Source organism: Erithacus rubecula, assembly GCF_903797595.1.
Source record: "Erithacus rubecula genome assembly, chromosome: 21".
Lineage (NCBI taxonomy): Eukaryota > Metazoa > Chordata > Aves > Passeriformes > Muscicapidae > Erithacus > Erithacus rubecula.
Genome location: NC_136673.1, coordinates 5,669,493 through 5,692,018, shown reverse-complemented (window position 1 = coordinate 5,692,018; position 22,526 = coordinate 5,669,493). Strand labels below are relative to the sequence as shown.

At 44.5% G+C, this 22,526-nt stretch overlaps 1 protein-coding gene across 13 annotated transcripts in view; it reads right to left on the bottom strand.

Moving 5' to 3' along the window:
* Positions 1 to 16,738, bottom strand: part of DNM1 (dynamin 1) — a 64,864-nt gene extending 48,126 nt beyond the window's left edge. For 8 of the 13 annotated variants that reach the window (XR_013776580.1, XM_079324140.1, XM_079324134.1 and 5 more), the window contains exon 1: positions 16,414 to 16,721. Coding sequence is in view for 7 of the 13 variants with exons in the window: in XM_079324140.1 (XP_079180266.1) it covers positions 16,414 to 16,574 (161 nt within the window). In the remaining 6 variants the exon portion in view is untranslated. Of the gene's footprint in view, positions 1 to 16,413 lie in introns of all 13 variants that reach the window. The other 5 variants (XR_013776577.1, XR_013776578.1, XR_013776579.1 and 2 more) reach the window with 2 other exon arrangements.
* Positions 16,739 to 22,526: the final 5,788 nt, after the last annotated feature.

Below are 22,526 nucleotides of genomic sequence, written 5' to 3'. Positions count from 1 at the left end.
TTTGCTGTGCTTAAGGTGAGTTCCCAAAGATTGTCCCAGAAAATTCACAGGTGCTGCCCAAGTAGGGCAAAACACACGTGCCAGTATAAGCTGGACACATATATAACATTATACTGGATAATTTGCAAACACAAGTCAGAGAGGGTAGAGAATGAAGGAGAAAGTAACTTCTGAAGTTGGTATCTTCTCCCAGTCTGTCTCAACCTGTTCTGCTCCTCTATGCAGAATTGCACCTGACACCAGTGCAGCACCCAGCAAGTGAGGGATGTTCTGCCCCAGGTTTAGTGCAGACTGAGGCACTGAGGTCTTCAAACATGAAGAGACAATAACTATGCTAATTCAGTGTAATAAGTGTAGCAGCAGTAGTATTACATGGTCACACCACATCCTGCTCCAGACCTGACATGATTGTCACCACAAGAATCACCTTTGCTGTGTTTCCTGCACCTCTTTTACCACTGACCAGGATATGCCATGTTCTGGAGCTCTCCTGTACCTTCTTCTTACACTGTGCTCTCACTTCATTCAAATAAGAAAAACACAGTGTATTTACAGAGTTTATATATTAATTCAATAAAGCCACATCAGAAACCTGCATTTATTGCAAAACACAACATTTAAAAAACCACAGTGACCCCACACCACAGGCTGTGCTGAAAAGACAAGAAATCTTTCAGGAGACTGCCCCCTCCAAGAGAACCCACCTCCATAGAAAGCTGCATGCCTGGCTGTTTGAAAGCCTACACTGTGAGTTGGGCAAATCAAACTCAGTTCCTTGTGGACAGGCATAATGGTGAGGTTTGTTCCACTGACATTTGGGGTAAATGATCTGCCATGAAGGGACAGAAGTTGAATTTCAAGCTTCCATATCAGCCATTTTATCATTAGCTTGTCTCCTCACCCTGGGACACAACACAATTACTGACCATTTATTTACATATACAGAGGTGAGAGTGTCCAGTACTGTTCTGGGTAATTTTTGGTAGTGCCCAGATATTTCTTACAGGACAGGAAAATATTTTTGTTACTGGAAGGCACTGTCATATTCATGTGCTCTCATGTCTCTGGGAGTACCCACAAGCCTTGAACATCAGAAGTGTTAATGAAAAACGTGTTTTTCCCACTCAGAACGTTCTTGTTGAGCCAAGTGTGGGTTGAGGGGGCTCAGACAATGAGAGAGGGAACACCCTGGGGCAATGTTCTCTCACATCACTGATACTTCAACTGCAGTGGCCATGTTCAAACTTCTAGCTGCAGCACTTTCCTTAACACTGCTAAAGCCAGAAGGAAAGCACACAGCAATTTTTACATGAATGCTCACTTGGAAACAGCTCTCTCCCCCACCCTTCCCTGAGCACACTAAATTCTGCTGTTCTGCCTTATCTCTCACTGCACAGGCTGGTTCCCAGGAGCCATCCACAGCAGTTGGTGCCTCTCCCATCCACTCTTTCCAAATCTCCTTTCTCTGCATCTCAGCCTCTCTCCTGTACATGCCTCTGTGCACGTTGCTGGAAGCAGTAGGGTAAGTTTTGCTATTGTTTATTTCATTTGAATCCTTTGGGCTGATTTTTCTGTTTCACACTCCACTAGCTTCAGGATACATCAAAATCTGGAAGACAGCTGTGTGCATCATGCCAAGTCATGGCTGTGCTGGAGCTGCTGTGCACCAGTAAATCAAATGCACAACTACAGAGTCCTCATGGCTGCCCTGCTTCCACAGGGCAAGAGGCTTCCAAGGAAGTCACAGGCATTCTTACACTTCTAGTCAATGCCCTGGGGGCCTGCCAGCATGCAGACTAAATGGGCATAGCCAAGAGTCTGCCCCAGGCATTTCTGCTGCTGTATGTCTACAGTAATTCCAAAGAAGCCAGCACACCCCAGCTTTATGCTTGGGAGATCTTACAGCAGCATCTGGCCTGACTTTAGAGGTCTATATATATATTTATAGATGACCTGAAAGTAAAGCAGAGATATTGCTGCATTCTTCTGATGCACCCCTGCAAATCCATAACCAGGATTATCCCATCCAATTGACTTAGTGGCTGTACTACAAAGCATAAAGCAAGAATTTCTGCTAGAGGCTGCCCTTCATCCCTAACTCAGTTTACATAACAGGGAATATAGGGAGTCCCTATATACAGTAAGGGGAGACAGAAACTGAGCAAACAGAGTTTCTCCCCATTAGAGGGAGTTACACAGCTCCTGTCAAACCTTTGTAGGAAACAAGGGAGTACCTTGGGAAAAGGTTCAAATACACACAGGCATTACTCTTTCTGTCAGTTTTCCATGGACTGCCTTCTTTCTGTCTAGAAATACAAGCTCTCCCTTTCAGTCAATGCTAGAGCCTGGATAGGTAAGTGCCTTTAGGGCCTGAGAGCCTGAAATACAGAGGTGCTGGTTAACTCTTCACAAGGATCAGTACTGGGATCTTGCACAAGGGCACCAGGCCTGTTTGAAGAGACTCAGTTCTACAGACTACTAAGAATATATGGGGTTTAGTAAAAACTCTTTTTATTTGAACCTGTTCAAGGTTCATATTTATGCTCTGATTCCTTCTGTGGTCTCATGAGGTTACCTGTCATTTCTGAGAAAAGGCCTCAAAATCATCACCCCTGCTCACAGCACTTCAAGTGCCAGGACTTTCTGAGAGCAGTACAACAAATTTGACTTATAATAATTTCATCAGAAAACATTACTTGAAGCCTGTCTGAAAGTTCTGAGCTTCCTCCAGACCTTGTAGACACCACAAATATTTTTCAGCTCTTGCCTAAAAGGTGTGGTGAGGTACAAGCCCAGCTCATTCCCCCAGCCATCCCAACAGAGGAGTCTGTAATGCAGCCCTCCTTTGGGGCTAGGAGTAACCAAGGTAAAACTCTTTGGTTTTTAAGTGCCATGGAGGGCTGTGACCCTGGGAATCCCACAATGGGAACAGACTGGAGCCACGTGCTTCTCTCTCTAATTGTGATCACTGTGCTTCTCTAATTGTGATCACTGGCTGACAGATAATCCCTTCATGGGCTGCTGCTCTACAACTGCTGTGCAGCAACCAATCCAATCTGAGAGCCAGAACCAGGCCCAGGGGGATAATTCCCCTCCTACTTCCCTAAAACATGTGAAATCTACTGTTTCCATAGAAACAAATCAGTTTGATGTCCACACAGCTCTTGCATCCCTCACTGGTGGGTATCAGCCCCAAGCTGCTGAGGTTTTAAGCAAGTGTCTACAGCTACAGATCAAGAGTTTGGAGGAGAAACAAGTGTCACTCCCAGCATACAAACCTGAGCATCTCATCCAAAATGTCATTTGCTTCGGTTCATCTCTGCTGTGAGAGAATTAATCAGGAATATTCCTCCCCTCCTCCATTTTGAGGGTTATCTGCCAGCTCCCTCCCTGCTATCTTCCTGCAGATGGGTTAGTCCAGAATACGTGAGGACGCAGAGCACAGATGGGAAATCAAAACAGAACACTCCAGCATCTCACGTGCACTTGTGAGTCAATTTACTCTGTGTTGCTGCAGGTAAAATAAACTGTTAAAAGCATTTTCTTGTTTGGAGCTCTGCATTTTACTGTGGAGAATTATTTAGAGAGTGGTACAGCCTACAGTGCACTGCCTGATCTCAAAAAGTCACTGCCCGTTATAGCAAATGCCGCATTGACTCCAGGCTGCAGAGCTGGGGAAGCAGAGGCTGGAGAGGGGGGAAACTGCAGCACTGCTCTGTGCAGCTTCCTCTAGGATTTTCTGAGTAATAGAAAATGAAATCCTGGATTTTCTTTGCTGCCTTGGGATATTCACGGTAAAGAATAACACAGCACTGATTCTGCATATCAATATCAAGATCTCAAGAGAATAAGCAGCCTGGTGTATCCTGAATGGATGTGGCAGTAAAAATTACACATTTGTGGGAAATGCAGTTTTGATTTCAAGAATTACAATCCCCAGAGAAAGGAAACAAGGCTGGTTTTACTCATGTGAAAAAAAAAAAAAAAAGTAACACCAGAAATATTGCACTGCATGATGTATTCTTCACCCCAGAAATTGCAAACCAGACCTTTATGTCTGTCTTGCTTAATTTTCACCATCACAGCACAAAAGCAAGTTTTCCTTTTGCTGCTTCAAAAGCATATACACTCTGGGAAAATCTCCCTGCAACTGCAGAATCTTCCTGTAACTTCCAGACAGTCCCCAAGAAGACAACATCAGGCAGCAGCAACACCCCAAAGCATCAAATTCGTTCAGTTCCTATGACAGTAGTGAAGAAACTTGATTTTTTCAAGGCCAGAAAGGTAAACACATCACCCAGCATCTTTGCCTCTTTTTCAAGCTGCACTGAGCTGTCATAACACTGCAGCAACACTGCTCTGTTTTGGCACAAACAAATCTACCAACAACCCCTGGCTCTGCTGTAACAGAAGGTTGCAGCCTTGAAAAGCATGACCTGTTCAGCACCTGCAACTTGAGCTGTGAGAAAACAAAAGGACAAGCTGTACACTAAAACTCTGGGACAGGGATGGCTGATGGGAAAGCACAGCCACAATAACACCCTAGGATTAAGGGATGCTAAGACTGACAAGCAGCAGGCTGACCTTGCTATTTCCCACCACCAGTGTCTTAATCTCTGGAGCCAGGCTGCAGCTGAGTTCAGACTAAAGGCTGCCCAGCAGTAGGGGCTCTCCTGTATTCAGAGATACCATTTTACCATGCAGCAGTAACTAATATTCACACTACTCATTGCATGGAGGGTCTGGATAAAAAAAAAAAGGTTATCCTCCTTTCTATCCTCTCCTTCAGAGAAGGAGACCAGGCACAATGACAAGTTCAAAGATATCAAATACTTGTGCTAAGTATGATCTTAGATTTCTTGTCAAAACTGCACCTCTGGAGTCCTGGCATTTGCTGCAAGACCCAAGAGAAGAACAAACGTAGCTGGAGGCACGTTTCATCACTGCAGCATGACACTTCCTCCACTCCCAGACAGCACTGTGTGCTAGAAAAGGAGACAGGCTGCCCAGAGCCTGAATTCCTTAAAGGGTACAGACAACTGAAAGAGTTCATTGGCAAAGGCAAAGTCACTTTGATGAACCACAGGCACAAACCCAAACAGAAGCTGCATGAGGAAGGATGGTACCTCAACAGGCCATGATGTGCTGTTAGTGGCCACACACTGGTGGTGGTTCACAAAGCTGAATGCAGGTACCCCAATAGCTTATCTCAGGTCAGTGGTAAGAGGCAGAGTGCTGTGGATGGGGAGGTATCCTGCTTCCCTTCCAACAGGCCAGGCAGGAAGAACAGAATTCCATGAGGTAACAGAGTTATGCTGCACTCAGGCATCCTGACCAAGCTGCCCACAGTGCACAGCTGTCCTGCACAGGGAATGCAAGATGACAATTTACATCTCTGCTCTGCCTGGAGAAGTATGCAGGAACAGAGCCAGGCTCCTCACTATGCACTGCACCTCTGCTGCTCCAGATAGAATTAGGATCAACCTGGGCTGGGAACAGGGTGCAGAGGCACTGCCTCTTAAAGTCCTTGAAGAAGGCCCAGCAGACTGACTGCAAACACCTCTAGTGCAGGGCAAAGTCAGAAGCATTAAACTGTACTTTAAAAACCACACAAGACATCTCCATTTCACACTATACCAAAACAAAAATTGGATCAATAGTCCTAGAAGAAATGAGCTTCTGACCTCCTGTCTGGTTCCAATGTCCAGAGTGGAACAGCACTTCTCACATCACAAGGCACATTTTGCTATAGTCAAATTTGGTCAGTGACCATGGGAGGTAACAAAAATTCTACAACAACAGCAGCAGCAGAAGATCAAAACAGGTGTTGCCTTATCAGTGGGCATTCTGATAGCAAAACAAGTGGCACAGTGACTTGGACAGACCACAGCCTTCCAGCCTTCCATTCCCTTTCTTATTTTTCACAACTAAAAGGTTTAACTAAATTTCTCTCCTTGTATCTCCACTCCACCAATACAGTGATTTCTAAGACATCTGCTTTTGCCCCTCCAGGTGTCCAATGTGAGTTCAACTTTTCCCAAGCAGAAGTTGGCAAAATATCAAGAGCCAATGCAGTAACTCACTCTTTCACAGTAAACATTATTTAAATATCATTCCTTCAATAGTCTATACAAATTCATTCAGGAAATGGATCTCTTTCTCCAAAACGAGTTTGGGGTGCCTGGTAGTTTGCAGGCCTGAGATAACAAACATATCTTGTACGAATAAGCATAAGCAGAGTAATTCTTAGGAATGAATCAAAGTAGCACAGCCCAGAGGGAAGAAGTTTAATGCTGGGATCTCTGCTGAGAGCTGCATGTTGTAGGAGAGGTGACCTGAGTTTCAGTGCTGGAGCTGCAGCATCAGCTCTGCAGTGTGACACATGTCATGCACCAATCCCTGAGGGTATTCTGCATTTTGGAACGTACCAACCTCCTCCTCACCCGTAGCTTTAACCCCACTGCGACAGATCCTCTCCCAAGGCCACCACCATGCTCAGGCAATTCCCAGCTATTCATAGAGGAGCTTCTATTAAAAGTAAAAGCACAATCAGCTTAAGAAATAGCCAGAGATTACACAAGAGATCACAGCAGCCAGAAAGAGAGAAAACATAACATGCATTAGAATCAAAGGGTCCCATCATGACCCAGAGCAGTGCAAGCTGCAAATAAATCATAAACAAGTCAGCGAGGCTAAATATCAGCATAAAACCTGTGAGGGTTAGAGCTTTGTTGTTTATTGGTTTAATTCTGAACTAACAGGTCACCAGATATATTCCCCTGCTGACAGGGAATTGTTCCTGTGCTGGAAGGCAGGTGGCAAATAGACAGCCATTACAAGCCAGATTTTCAGAGGTTTATAACTACTTGGATGAGGAAGAGCTCTCAGGGCTGAAACAGTCTGCTAATTTGTCAGAGCCCTGAGCCAGATTCTATGCAACTTACTCTGTCCTTACACATGTAAGAGTGGCAGGAAGACAAAGAGGAGGAACTGAACAAAGACTTCAAGGTTTTTGCCTTTAGGTAACTCCTTCCTTGTTCTAAGAAATTCAGCACCGCCTCCCCCATCCCTGGATCTCCATTCTCAATTTTAAAAACCAGGGAAACACTGTAGTTTCTGAGTACTCTCCAGGGTAAGTTAGCTGTGCTGTGAAAACATTTGCAGATGTTGAGAACTGACTGCTCAGCATCTCTGTAGACTTCTGCCTATTGATACGAGAAAGGGTCTGAATGCAGCTGAAAAACTACTCTGAAATCCAGCTGCATGTTATGATCAGCTTTTATCCAGCATTGCAGCAACACTGCCTGGCTTTGCAGCCAAAATCCACAACATTATCAGTTTAACACTGGCTGTGTCCTCTCCTAGGCATCACATATATGACACTGGCCCTTCTTGCAGCAAAAGTGTTTCCCAGCCCCAAAATGACAGTCTGAGCAGTCAGACAGGAGCCCAGCACTTCCCATGTCTGCTATGGTTGTATTAACTCTTCATCCTTCCCCACGGCTGCAACAATGCAGCCTAAAGCCATAAGAAACAGGAAAGGGAGAGTTAAAGGAGACTGTTGAGGCAATACATTATTAAAATAGTATTTTCAGCCCCAGAGACTCCAGTTCAATTCCCATTTCCGTCACAAGTGAGGTACTGGGTTTATTCCAAACCTCATTTATTGTTCATTGCGACTGCCACACAAGTATTTTAGCAGAGCTTATAGTTTTGAGACTAAGCCCTGATTTTTAGGAAGGGAAGAGATGATAATGCAGATCTAAGAAGTTTTGAGATCCTTTATACTTGTCTCCAGAAGCATTTAGGGAAACAGCATTTTTTGGAGGAAAAAAATTCCCTCAAATCTCCACATTAGAAATTGCTGTTTTCAATATAAAGCTACACTGCTCTTCTGTTCACTTAATTGCTGTGGCCAAGGCTCTAAGAAAAGCCACACAAGTCACAAGACTTGCAGAAAAATGGCAGAAACTGGCAAGTTTGCTTCTAGTCAGCAAAACACAGATTGAGGAGCTTGCATAACGTCTGCTTCCAAGAAGCTCCCAAAAGCATGTCATGCTGAATTGCAAGAAGCTACTAACCAGGGACCATCTCACTTCCATTTGGTCATGGCTGGGTCTGCCAAAACTTGCCATGTCAGATGCTCTGGAGAAAACAGAGTCACTGTTAGATTTCAGACTCAGGGCTCATTATTCCTGCACTGTGTCTTGAAGTAAGCAAAGCAGTTATCTACTACAGTCAGCACCAGGCTCAGAGCTGTGACAAAGCTGAAGGTCACAAAGGAAGCAAACAACAGCAATTTAATTGTCCTGTCTGCCCATCTACATAAGACATCTTAAAACTGTGGAGTCACTTTATATTCAACTGTTACTAAAATATTCACTAATGGACTTTGAAAACAAAGTTGGACCTAAGTGCAAAGTATCAATGACTCATCTGGAATAACTGTTTAAATATCTAACATTTAATTGTGCCCTCAGCTGCCTGTCTCAGTGTTTTGATGCAGTCATGCCTGCTCATCAGTAAACACTGAAATGTTCTCAGCCCTCTTTTCTCAGCTAACCCAATATCTGCAGTAGTTAGTTATGAGAAACATATGCAGCTCACGTTACTAAACTCCATCAATTCACCCCAAAACAGGATTGATGTGTGCTTTAGATGGATCACAATTAAATGTAAATTAAGACAAATAACTTCTCTGCAGTTTTTCAGAACCAGTATCTGCTTGCAGGCTGACCACCTCCAAACCTGACCAGATCATGAAAGTGCTAAAAAGGTCCCTTGGTACAAAACCCTGAGCTCACTCCTCTGTAGGGTTGTGCTATCCATCCTTGCCCTAAAAGACACTCAAAAATTAAAGTGCTATCAGGCCATCTAGGGCAGCCTCTCATCTCCCAGTGCTTTCTAAGAACACCCTCACCCCTCAAACCCTGCACTTGATCTATGCCAGCAGCCAAAGGTGGCTGCAGAGCAGACCTAAGTAACCTGCAAAACACTGAGCAAACCAACCTGCATGAAGAACTAAAGTTCTTGGCACAAGACTTATAGAGAGAAGGCAGGACTTTGCAAGGGCTCAGACAGACATTTCAGTGCCATCTTCACAGTTTTCATTTACTGCTAAGAAAAACAGTTTATCACTTCATGTTTAACCTTTTCCAGTGATTTCAAGTGTCCATGAATGACATACACCTGCATGTCATGGGAGACACCAAGATCCTCTCCTTTAAAGATGGAGAAAAAGGTATAAAAATTTACTGCTAAGAATTTAGCTTCAGAGCAAAGAACAGAATTTTACCTCAAGGCTGAACATGCCTGTAATAACAGACAATATTCCTTAACCATGAGATTCCACTCTCTATCAGAATGTGAAAAACCAGGTCAGAGGCCAGGAAGAGAAAATTCCAAGTAGAATGAGAAACTGTCCCACTAGTAAGCTATTTTTCTCACCATGCATGACTAGACTTCTGGGTTTGGGTTGTTGGTTTGGTTTTTTTTTTGGACCAGATTTAATTTCATCTCTCCTCCCAGCTAGCAGTCCTCTGACTCACATAGTTACACATCTGTGAGTCCAAGAAGGAAAAAAAGTACTACACACAAAGTTTGAGTTGTTTTTTTTTAGTGGCATATCTAGGAAGTAGGTTTACCCTGCATATTATCAGTAAATCTCCTCTCATGGATGCCACCTCAAAAACAATTTTACATTCACAAGCTGAACACCATATGCTTCTAGATGACTGCCTGCCATCCCTTCACTAACTCTTCTGGTTTTGCTACTCATACACTGCCTGAAACAAAAAACTAACCATGGCTTGCATGGGTGGAGCACTCATGAGTTTGCTCTTGTCCAATAAATTCACTGCTCAAGGCATCATAATAAGTTTCACCCCAGTAGCTAGAATGCAGCAAGAACTGTTTTCTTGATTAACTTATGCCAAACTGTAAGCTGCTTCCATTTCTCTTCAAAAAGATTCATCTTTAAAAAAACCTTATTCAGAATTTTTATTCACGCTTGTACAGACAGACTCAAACCTGAAGTACAAAACAGGGACATTCAGGAATTTGCCAGATCAGGAAGGGGATTAACTTCCTGCCTTAGAATAACATTTTCAGAAGTTGCCTCAGATAGGAGGAATTGTAGCTAGACTCCCATTCCTTCTGTTTAAGTCTAGCAGGGTTCTCCCTGCTCTGAGCATCAGGAAAAGTCAGGGTCAAGGACTTGGCTTGGTATTCCCAGATAGGTATTGAATGGCTTCTGAAAACAATCAGTAGCCTTTAAAAACAGTAGGTCATCTTTGCTTTGCCTGGTTTTATTTAGGTTTTTAGACTGTGTGGTAAGCACACCAAGTTTTAAAAAACAGGAGCAGATGACAGTAGCTTTTGGGAACTTCTGACTCCTTTTCCCCACTGGTTCTGTTCCCTCTTTACAGCCTTGTATCACTGCATCCTGTTTACTAAGGAAACACATAAAAAATTTCACATTTACTTATCTCAAAGTAAAGTAAGGACTAATCAAAAAACTTGAGATATTCTAAGACTCTCAGCTTGAGGATTATCAAGCTCACAAGGAAGAATCCACACAAGGAAATGCAGCATCCCTGAGCTGTCAGCTATCAGGTGATGAATCCAGCAATGACAAGGCAACCTGCCATTTTCACACACCAGTAGGTCCAAACACCAACTTGCACAACACTGAGCACCAGCTTCCCCACTGGAAGCAGCTGGTTTCCTTTCCCTAGGTAAATTCTGATATGATCTGAGATGTGCCATAAAGATCCCTTCTTCTAGAGAATATAAGGCTGGTGGGCACTTACCAGAAGCATGAGATCATCACTAAAGAGTTAAGCTGAAAGATAGAGCAAGATCTGCAGAGAACATGTAACTGCTGCAGGAAGTAGAAAAAAATATTAGACTTGTACTTATTTGAGCCAATCCTGATAGGATTAAAAAAAGTTGACAACAAACACAGCAGACACTGCTGCTGCATCTACAAACACTGAGATTCATGGGTTTTTCCCCTCACAGCAATCCATTTTATGTTATGTTATGTTTTAACTGAATTATGTATCTTCTTCTAGCATTCCTCCTCCCACAAATGTTTACTCAGAGATCCACAGATTTCTCTTAGGTGAAATTATTTTATCTTGGGGTTTGCTGTAACACATTACCCATTTCCCACAATGCTCTGTATTTTCTACCTTCCTCAATTAATCCAAGATGAAAATAGGTATTTTCTTCAGAGGAGAACAAAGACTGGCTGCTATTTGAAGGTCTTATCTGACCATAATTTATTTCCCTAAGCAGCAGAATCCTACTCCTGGCTCTTGCACCATCCACTGCAACCCTAAATAAATTGGTTCACAAGCAGTGCCTGTGTTTTTAGGCTGAAAATACACAGCAGGATTTGACTGGCTCACAGATGTGTTTATCATATAACAATTAAAGGTCCATGATCTGCAATTAATCATCTCTCTGCCAGCACACATCTTAAATCAGAACTCTCAAAAATTTAGCAGAATCAGACTTAAGAACCTCTTTTGTGGCCAAAGCACGTGCTGTGAATGTATCTTCTCATTTAAATTTAAATCTGCTCCTGAAGTCCTGCAGTGATGATCAGCATTGCCCAGTACAATGGACATCCCCAATCTATACATAGTATAGCCTTGACTTGTACAAGATTTGGACAATCAGTCCTCAACATCAAGCTCATAAAGCACATACTGCAGCAGAAGCCTGAGCAACTTAGAAGTACAAAGATAATCAACAATACAGTTTTCCTGCAGGAACAGGCCAAGTATCTGGATCTCTTTATGCATCCTCTTAAGGATCCTTCACTTCTGCACAGTTGCTAATACTGCTGCTGCTCTCTGAAGGTATTTTGGTGGGGAAGCTTTCCACAACAAAGTAAAGTATGTGTTACCAAAGAAAGCATTTCCTCACCATATCTCAGGTGTGTGTTTATCTCTAAATGGCTCTGGATTAAGTTGTGCCTCAAAGTTATACCTGAAGCCAAACTAAACCCTGTGGCTCCAGGATCTAGCTTTGCATCACCAGTATGGGACACAGAAAGCCAAACAGACACTGCCAGGCCCGTGCCTGATTTTGTCACAGCAATTACTGCAGCCATGCCTAATGAGGATTTAGCCTTTCCACTGCCAAAGGCATTGCAGTGCTGCATTTTCCCATTTCTCTTTTACCCATGTGGAAATTTCAATGTGTTAGGAGAGGCAAGGTTAACCCTACATGGCTGAGTTGGCCCCCACCTGTCTCCTGATTCCTTCCAGGCAACACACAAACATCAGGGAATTCTGCATATACCATCAGAGCCTGGTGACTAACTGCTAAGTACCCCTATTTTGGGTGCACAGCTTCCAAGAGAAGATGCTTGTGGGGTACCAGATTCCAGCTCAGGTCTGGGGTCAAGTAAACACTGATTCACTTCCCACAACTCTGGCACTGCTTTGGTCCCTTGATCATGAGCAAGATGGTTTCATCTCCATTCAAGTCCTTCCACCCACTGTCCCCAGCCCTTAGTCACTGCCTCCTCACAGCCCCTGATACCATCTGTTCTGGAGAAGTCAGAGGTGCCTTGTTTTCCCCATGAAGAGCAATGCAGCTGTCCCAGCAGGGCTGAGCAGCACCCTGCATGGATCAGACACCACCACCACAAGGCACAGACATTCTGGGAACCAGCTGAACACAGCCCAGTACTTTCAGTGTTCCTGTTTGTAAAGCACAGATAACAGTAATACTATCAGAAATCCAAGGATTTGTGTAACAGTGCTCCGAGATCACAGGATTTAAAGAAAACATATTTGTTGTTTTCACATGGTGAAGTAGGAGTGGCATGAACATTGATGATTATACCAACAGCCTTGTGGGCTGTCTCATACAACCTCCTCAGCCATTTGGGCTCTCAAGTCAAATTAGCACATCCCACATGCTTTGTTCTTTTTATCAGACCAATTTTGCTGGTACAGGTACCTGTTCCTATTTATTTAGAAAAGGAGACAGCAGGGAAGTAAAAATAGAACAAATGATGCCTGAGGTCCCTTCCAATCTGAGTTATCCTACAAGCTTATAACCACACCGAGAGGAAATGCCTGGAGCTCACCCGATTAACCTTCCTTCCAGTTCTGGGGCCCAGGATAAACCAGTCTGTGGACAGATGTATCACCTGTCTGCTTTCTACATGGCTTCTTGTTTCTTCAGCGATTTTATCACCACCAGCCAGCATCCGAGTCACCACGCTGAGACTCCAGCAGCAAAAGCACACACAGCAGCCACACTGACATCTGGTATTATAAATACAAGCTCTGCACTGTTGGATAATCTCTTAACAGCAGAGTAAGTGTTACTGAAAACACAATTAGCAGCAACTAGTAAGTCATCGAATTCAGGAGGCAAAAAAATATTTGTTTGGTAAGACATGTAACTAAACACTGATTGCAGGCAGCATCACTCCTCTCTGCTTGTAGGTTTGCACTGAGGGTGGGACTCAGTGCTGCTACTACTGCAGCAGCCCTGGACTGAAGCCCTGCATAGTCACAACACAGGTCTGGCAGGGGGCAAGTGTGCTGTCCTGTTAGGGAAACACGACTCAATAACAATTTGAAAGGAGCTCTGCAGGTGCTGAGCAGGGAAACCAGCCCTGGTGGGGCCTCCAACCCTTCTGCTGAAGTGTCTGCATCATGCACACCAGCCAGTACCAACCACATCAGCATTTGTTCTTGCACAGATTTCCATCCACTCAGAGAGAAACTCATCAGCACTCACATTCACTGTGCAGCGAGCAGCTGCTGAGCAATAGCTGCACCACCATCCTGGTATCAAGCTGGAGCAGTGACATATGTCATGTCCACACTACAGCAATAATTGTATTTGCACACAGTAGGTCTACACACAATTTCTTCTTAGGACTGTTCAGACAAGAAAACAGCCCCTATCACAATCACACTGAAGAGCTTGTTCTGGGTACTATTTCCATCGCTCCTTATCATGGTTTCCAATACCACACAGAAAGAAAAGAGACTATACATTACAGCAGGGCGCCAACACTATTTTAACAGGATTGGGATTTGCAGCATATACACATACATTCTGTGGTAAGAGGTCTCAAGTTACCAGTCTGAACTAGGCAGCACTCAGGGGTATCGAATGGAAAAAGACCTCTTCACACTGACATTTTCCATTTCCCCTCCAATTATTTCCTCTAAATGCTTTTCTACAGACAGCTCTCAGCTCCTACTCAGGGGACCCTTAATTATTTCATTTTCTAAAAGCCACAGCACTATAACTTGCTGCTAGAGAGACAGCTGATGGGACACGGTGAGGTCATAAGTTCTCCTGTGACAGCAGTCATCAGAAAGAGACAGAAGACAATTAAATTCATATATTTTCTACCAAGCAGATAAAACCCCAGTTCTAAATTGGTGCCAGTGGAGATGCACCAAGGATTAGTAAATGCCCTTGTGTGGTTGGTCTAAAGGAGAAGAGCAGTGTACCCCAATGCACTGACTGTCCTTCCTTCAACAAATCCTCCTCTGGCCCAGCAGCCCTACATTATCTACGACACCACTGCAGCACTGCCTGCACAGATCCTCTAAAAAGGATTTATGAGGTTTGACTGACAGTACTTAGAAAGTACAGTAGAGAAAACAGCAGAGCCAACAGGTGAACCCGTTTTGCTCAAAGATTTCAGGAGATCCATTTTCCCTTCTTAGAAAGCTAGAGCCCAATAAGTTTTTCACTTGGGTGGCAGGAATTTATTTATTTTTTTTCTGTGACTATGGACAAACAAATGGATCCTGGACTATGACCTGAGGTTCAGTAAAATGTGTTTCTGCAATGTCCTGCTCTTGGCATGATCTCTGGGGGATATACTGCATGGACCTTTGAAGTTAGCTAGAAAAGATACCAAAGTTTTTAAATTTTATATTCTTATTTTTTCAAAACTCTTGGATCAATGGAAGAGAATAAAAGTTTTTATTTTGACCATGCTTTATTTGTACCAGATACAACCCCTGTGCCTTTCTAATAAACCCAGTACAGTCTTCACTCACTGCTCAAAGACACCCTTGCATAGGTCCAGAATTTGAGGCTACTTGCAGCTAAACAAGCAGCTAATCCACACCACAGACCCTTCTGACAGTGGGAAAGCTCTATAAGCCATCCAACAGCAAACAGCTTAAAAGAAAAAGTGGGGGTGGGGGAACGAGATCCAATAGATGTTGTCACAAATGCAGCTTGCTGAAAGAGACAAACCCACGCAAGCATCTGACCAGGTATCAGCAGTCACTGCTTTTAAGGCAAATCACCAGAAACTTGCCTGCTCCTCATAGCATAAAAAACCCCCCCAAACACCTGGATAACTAAAAACCGTATATAACTTAATACAATTAATTAACAAGGCCAGGAAAAAGGTGAGGAACACACCCCCCCCACCCCCCCTCCCCAAGGTGTTGTGTGTCTGTACTGGAGCAGATACCCAAGCAGCGCGGTCTGCAATTTACTCAAGTTGCAGATGATGAATGCGAAGGTCACATGAAGGGAAGGCATCAGTATATTGCCTGTCACAAAATGGTAGCACCCGGGGATTTGAGCATATAGGAGAGCTATAACCCCGTCCTTCCTATAGCCTCCCCGCAGCTCCTGACATGGCATCCGCTATGGAGGACAGCGAGCCTGGGCTGGGGGAGGGGGACGGAGCAGATTAAACTTAAACACCCTCCGCATCACCCCCCCGCAGCGGCAACATCCATCTCGGAGCCCCGCACCGAGCAGGGGACGGATGGGGCCGGCCCCACCGCCACTTCAGCCCCCTCCGTTATGTAACAGCCAGGACAAGGGGGGGCTCCCACCGGCCGCCAAGGTGCGGCAGTGGCGGGGACCCCGCTGCGGAATGTCCCCGCGCGGGGAGCCCTCCCTTCCTCACTGTCTCCCTCCCGCGCCTCCCCGAACCCCTGCACCGCAGCGCCCGGGCGTCCTGCAGCGCTGCCCGCGCACCGCACACGCGCCGAGCCGAGGAGCGGCGAGCGGAGCGCTGTGTCCGCACCGCGCTGTGCCCGCTCCGCGCTGTGCCGCTGCGTGCTCAGAGTGCCCGCTCCGCACTCAGACTGCCCGCTCCGCGCTATGCCCGCTGCGTGCTCAGACTGCCCGCTCCGCGCTATGCCCGCTGCGTGCTCAGACTGCCCGCTCTGCGCTGTGCCGCTCCGAGCTCAGAATGCCCGCACCGCGCTGTGCCGCTCCGCGCTCAGAATGCCCGCACCGCGCTGTGCCCGCACCGCGCCGCCCGTGCGGAGCCTCTGCCCGCGCTGCTCCCGCACCGCGCTGCCCGCGGACCCCGCGCCGCTGCCCCCGCACCGCGCTGGCCATGCGGCAGCTCTGCCCGCGACCCCGGGGACACCCCCCGCTCACCTCCCGACGAAATTCTCCAACACGGAGCTCTTGCCGGCGCTCTGCCCCCCCACCACGGCGATCTGCGGCAGGTCGAGGTTGGCGTTCTGCCCGATGGCGGCAAAGGCGTCCTGCAGCCGGTTGACCAGCGGGATGAGATCCTCCATCCCGCGGTTCCCCATGGTTGCGGCGCGGCTTCTCGCACAGGCGAGCTCGCACTAACCCTTCCCGCAGCCCTCCCCGGCTCTGGGGCCGGTGGGCAGCGGCTCCAGCCCGCGCCCCTCGCCCCGCTCGACGCCGCCCGGGCTCCGCTCGCCTCAGCCCGCCCGCCGCGCCTGTGGAGCGCCCCGTGCTGCCACCAGGGGGCGTTAAAGGTACCGGCGCCGCGCTGCCTCCTGGGAGATGTAGTCCAGCGGCTGTAAGGGGCCGAGGGGGCCGGGATCGGGATGGCACAGCCCTGGTGTCTGTGCCTAGAGATCTGGGAACGGGGCTCGCTCCCCAAAACCAGACCAGACCAGTTGAGGTGTCCCCGGGGCTGCGTGGAGCCGTGTCTGTGTGCGGCAGATTGACACACCTGTGTGGTCCATCCGGTGTGGGGGCGCGGCCCGGTATGCCCACCCCGCAGTCAGGGTGTGAGCCCGTAGTGTCAGCACGGTGCCACCATCGCTGTGGCGCTCACAGGTGCCACCATCCCTGTGGCGCTCACTGCCTCCAGTTTGCAGCGCTGACAGAGAACAGGTATGATTTGGTCGAAGGACCCACGTGTCCTGGTTAGTACACCTGCACCGTTTGACCCTCACAGCCACAGGGTTCAGCCCGTGCGCCGTGGTTTGGTCACAGTACTCGGGAATGGGCCCGCACCTGGGTGGGAAGGCTTTGTGTGAATGCAGCACTTGTGAAATCACCAGAATACAAGGAACACTTGAGATGGTTCAACTGGAGGTTTGCAAAAATTCTACCGCTCTCTGGATATCTGGTCTAGCAGGAGGTGTTCCTGCCCATGGCAGAGGCTAAAATAAGATGTTTTTTAAGGTTCCTTTCCAACCCATTCTATGATTCTGCTGCTTCATTCAAACACAGATGAAAAATGCATCACTTTCGGTTGAGCTATAAAACAGTGGATGTGTTGCTAGGCTTGTTTTAGAGAAACACAAACAGGTGCTTCGTTTTATGTACCCAGATTTTGTTTTTAAAATGACTTGTCTGTAATAAAGAGGGAACAGCTTGGTTTTAGGTTTTGAAAAGGGATGGGTTTTTAACAAGAATATAACATGAGGCCATATTTGATTTCAAAGTATAGCAATGAAAACAAGTGTTCAAAAAAGCATCTGATGGCTAGCAATGACTCAGAAGGATGGAGAATGTTGCATTTCAAACACCTCTCAGTTCGTGCTACCCAAGACTCCTATTCACAGCTCAGAGAGAGAAGGGGGTGGAGGGGGAAACGAAATACAAAAAAACTGCAACAGATTTTGAGCTGTCTGTTTTGTTTTAAACAACAGCTTTTTAGTTATAATAATTAAAATGAATATTTCACAGACATCCATCACATTTAATCCATGCAAAAATACCTACTTGGACATACAGAGAAACTGAGGCAACCATGGTGAGGGATGAATTTGCCTCATGCTCTAACACATCACCAGTGTGCAGGTAAGAACACTGGAGGAAGGGAAATGAGCTGCTCCATCTGTATGGGTAACACCATTGTAGGGCATACGTGGGCAGTTTTGGGGGCTGTCAATGCTATTTTTTCCTCTCAGCAAGTTACCCAGTAAATCTCAAGAAATAAGCTTAAGAAATTCAATATAGACTGTGGACAAAAGCCTTTGAGCATCTCTGCAGCCATTCTGATAATTTATGTTGAAGGATTCTGGAAAAAAACCTGCTGTAGATAGCTGCTCCTTGTAAGAGGTCACAAAAAGAACAGTGAAGAGTATCAAAGGCTCAAATAATGATGTCACCTTCCTCCCACGATCAGAGCTGAAGCTCAGAGAACTTTAGACCATGAGGATCTTTGAAGCTTTACTTGAGGAACTATGAGAAGAAAAATATTCTTTATCCAGAGCTTGCTGTAACTTCAAGTTCACCAATTGCAATTCAGAGAAAGATTGCCCATCACTTCCATCACCTCACACAATTTACCAGCTGCACTAAAAACTCTCAGCGCCCATAACCAGCCTCATCTGGGGCTTCCCCCCATATCTGTGGACCTGGGAGCTTTAATTAAGCTCAGTTCAGGGCCATCAGTCCTTGCTGAATTATGGAGATGTGATTGTCTCTATTTCAGTTGGAGCCTATGGAGTCTTTGGGTCTCTGTTTCACTCATAGGTTAACTCTTGAGCTTTGTCCCCATGTACTCTAAGTAGGTATTTTGTTCTAGGTGAGTCAGCTCTAGAAATAGTTATTCAGGTTATACCATTCTTTTGGAAAAGCTAAAATGAAACAAATCCATTTGCTTTGAGAAATATTTGTGAAAGACTATTGAAAATACAGTATGTCAACAGCTGATGCTGAAGATTCAGGGCAAAACTAGGGTTTATATTGCTAGTTAAGGAGTACAAAGGAGAGTACAAAGGTTTGTGCATGACTTCTTTGCAGGTGCTCTTTCCTATGTTATCTAGTTCTATTTTTCTGTGAAATTCATACTTAGTTCTTAGGAAATATGGTCTTTTTTGGGTGTATGGAGGGTTTTGGCCAAACTGAATTCTGAAAGGGCAAACTATACAGGAGGGATGAGGGTAGGTAATCAGGTGCTCCCCAGAAAGGAATAAAGGAATGATGGAAGCAGTAAAACATGAAGAAATATCAGTAAACCTCACATGGATCAATGTTAGTGTCAAACTGAGATGCACAGAATCTGCTCCAGCTTCTTCGTCCTGCAGAGATATTTGTAAACAAATGAGCTCCAGTGCCTGCCTGCAGCATCACCCCGAGCCACACATTTACAGTGTGAAGTCTGAAGGCTTCTGCAGCAACTGCAGAGACTGAACCCCAGCATCCGAGACAGCGAGCCTTGGATTTTCTGCAGCTTTACAAACCTGCTCCGCCCGTTGATGAAAAAGTGAATTGCAGGCACTCAGAATTACTCCTAGAGCCTTCCATTTTCTCTCCTGCCACAAACTGAGTTGCAAGGATGTTCTCAGCAAATGTACCTTTTGATTCTGTAATACCTCCTACCTGTGACTTAGGCAACAGCATGTAGCAGACAGAGCAGGAAAAACAAAAGGGATTTTATGAATTGGAATGAATAGGAAAAAATCTGGTTTTTTTCTAAATTAGTAGAAAAACTGAATATGTGAACAAAGAAAAACAAGGGGATGAAAGATTTCCTCCTCCCCCCTCCCCGTTGCTATAAATATTTCTGAATGTACTTTAACATGAATCCCTAAAGATGCATGTGGCCAAGCATATGTGTGTTTCTATGTATGGCTATCAACATAACGACAGTTGTGTATGCTGATTTTGTCACCTCATGCAAATAGGACTCCCAGTTTAGTTAGCATAATTAGAAATAGACGTTTGAGAGCTGGATTCTGTCCTTCATTCCTTGCCCTTGCAAAAATAACACATCTAGTCCTCAGAGGAAAAAAGAGGCAAAAATGTGGAATGCAATTAGCTTATGAGTCTCTAAGTTACTTGCAAAGTGTTTCTGCTGACTCCAGGTAGTGTGAATGTTTAAATATTTCACTGTGGGTCTTGAAGTGGATAATTCTGGGCTTTTGGGTTCCTAAAAATGGTTATAACACAGATGAGAATTTAAATTGAATGTTTAAAAACAGAGGTTAAAAGTTCCAAAAATAAACAGGCCTAGGATTGTCATTGTCCATACTAATACTACATAATACTGTGATCAATAATTAAAAATATTAACTAAAATTAGCCTCTTAAATTTCAATAACTACCTAAAGCTGCCTTTACAGATAGAAAATGCTTAAATATCTATTTTATAGGTACTTAAGTGCTACTACAGTAGTGGCGGTACCATAGTAACATCATTGATCTCTTGTGGTATCAGTTGCTCAGAGAAAAAAAGTTGATTTCTAATGCTCCTATTAATTGCAAAAGCTATTTCAAAGAAAAGCAGCCTTTAATATTTTAGTTTTCAGATATAAAGGTTTTCTTTGTAGAATAATGTAGTGAAATCTTCATCTTCTGTACTTAAACTGAATTGGTTTGCAAATCCCCCAAAAGGAGGTAAAAGAAGGTTAATCTACTGTATAAGATACAAGGACAGTATTATTGTTAGTGTGACTCCCCAGAAGCCAGAGTATACATAAGGGAAGAAATAAGCTGAATGTTTTACTCCGTTACAAATGGGATCTGCAATGGATGTGAGTATAAATTAATATTTTAAGAGCCTCAAAGCTGAGTTCTCTGTGCTTTCTGCATCTAGTGAGATGTCACAAAATAGCTCCTGGTATATATTTTACTTTATGAGACTGAAAATCACTAATAGGAGTTGATTGACCATGTAGTAAAATAGATATAAAAAATGTATCTTTACCTCCTGTGGGCCTGTCTTGCCCAACAAAAAATATCAGGAATAGGTTTCTACAACTATATTGCAAAGAATGAGGGAAAACATCCATCAATGCACAGATAATTTTGGCTTGAAATGTGTGAATCCAGCCACCCTCCAGATAAAACAGACATGGAAAACTGTGTAATTCCAGTAACTAATATCAGCTGTTAAGAGCATGTCTGGTGAAACTTGACCCATTATTTCCATAGACAGGCCCCCAAACCAGGAGATGAAAGTACTTTAAAGCTCCATATGCTTCTTCTCCAAGAAGTTTGTGAGGTTTAAATACATGATGGTGAGAACTAGTTATATCCTGGTGAAATGGATGAGTAATAACACCATCCTTGCAGATTGCAGAGGAAATTGTGGGCACCGCAGTATGTTGGTGCTGTCATAGGCACTGAGAAAACTTGGGTTTTCAAAGGCAGTGTGGCTTCACTGAGGATTGCATACCAAGTCTTTTTCAAAGCCAAAATTAAAACATAAAACTCCACAGTGCAGTCATATGCTGGAAATTAGAAATCTCTGGTTATCTGCATGCCTGATCCAGTCCCTGGAAAAAAAATCATATAGCCCAGCAAACACTTGGCTGTATAATACAATCTAGCTCCTGAATAAAAAGCATTCATATGCTCTGTCCTCTTATCTGCTAACAAATTTCATAACCCTGATCTAATCATACAGAGGTGTAGTGCAGGTTGCCATATAGGCATGATCCAACAACCCTGCTGACTGTAGTCTCTGCATTGCAGGATACTTTCTGGGTCATTCTCTCACCTTGAACTTCTAAATCTTATTCTATTTCATTCACTCTATTGCCAATGAGGCACTCCCAAGCCTAGGGGGTACATGGGTTGTTTTTGAGTGATTATGCTGTGAGTCTGCATTGTGACTCTTTAAAAGGTTTTGTGTATTCTCCCATTTTGAGCTGTATTTGCCACTGCACACTGAGTAATGAGTTGCTTAATTATTGAAAGGGACATGTTCCTTGCAGGAAAAAACAACTGTCAGTGGATGGGAGGTCAAGGTCTGTGTGCCAATGATCACTGGGCACGGACAGCACCTTGTGGCTGTCAGCCTGACACATTCTTTTGTTGCTTGTAGTGAAAGAAAGGATCCTAACCCAATTTTCTGCAATTCCCTTCTATATCTATATGACTTTCAAACTAAATGGTGTGATTACCTGAATCTAGAGCTTTCTCTTCTGTATTCAATTAAACCTTCTCTGGTAAGTGTGATGTTCACCTTTATGGATATAAAGGTGTGTCTGAAATCAGTCTTCAGGTGTTAGGTTGATGGAGCAGCACATCTTTGGTTCCTATAGCCCTAGTCCTGTCTTGTGCAGGCACAGGACTAAATCCATGTCCACATCTGTGGTCAAGGCAATAGACCTGTGGACTGTTTATATATTCAAAAATGTTTATTGAATGATTTGTATATAGGACCTCAGTTTTGTATGAGGGGAGCCTCCAAACTATGTCAGAAGATAAAATCTAACAGTGAAGAAGCTTAGTTACTTGCATATTTCATTAGTATGGTGGTTTGTAGATTTCCAAATAAAACATACAAAGAATACTTACAAGACCTTTAGTTATAGAATAAAGAACAG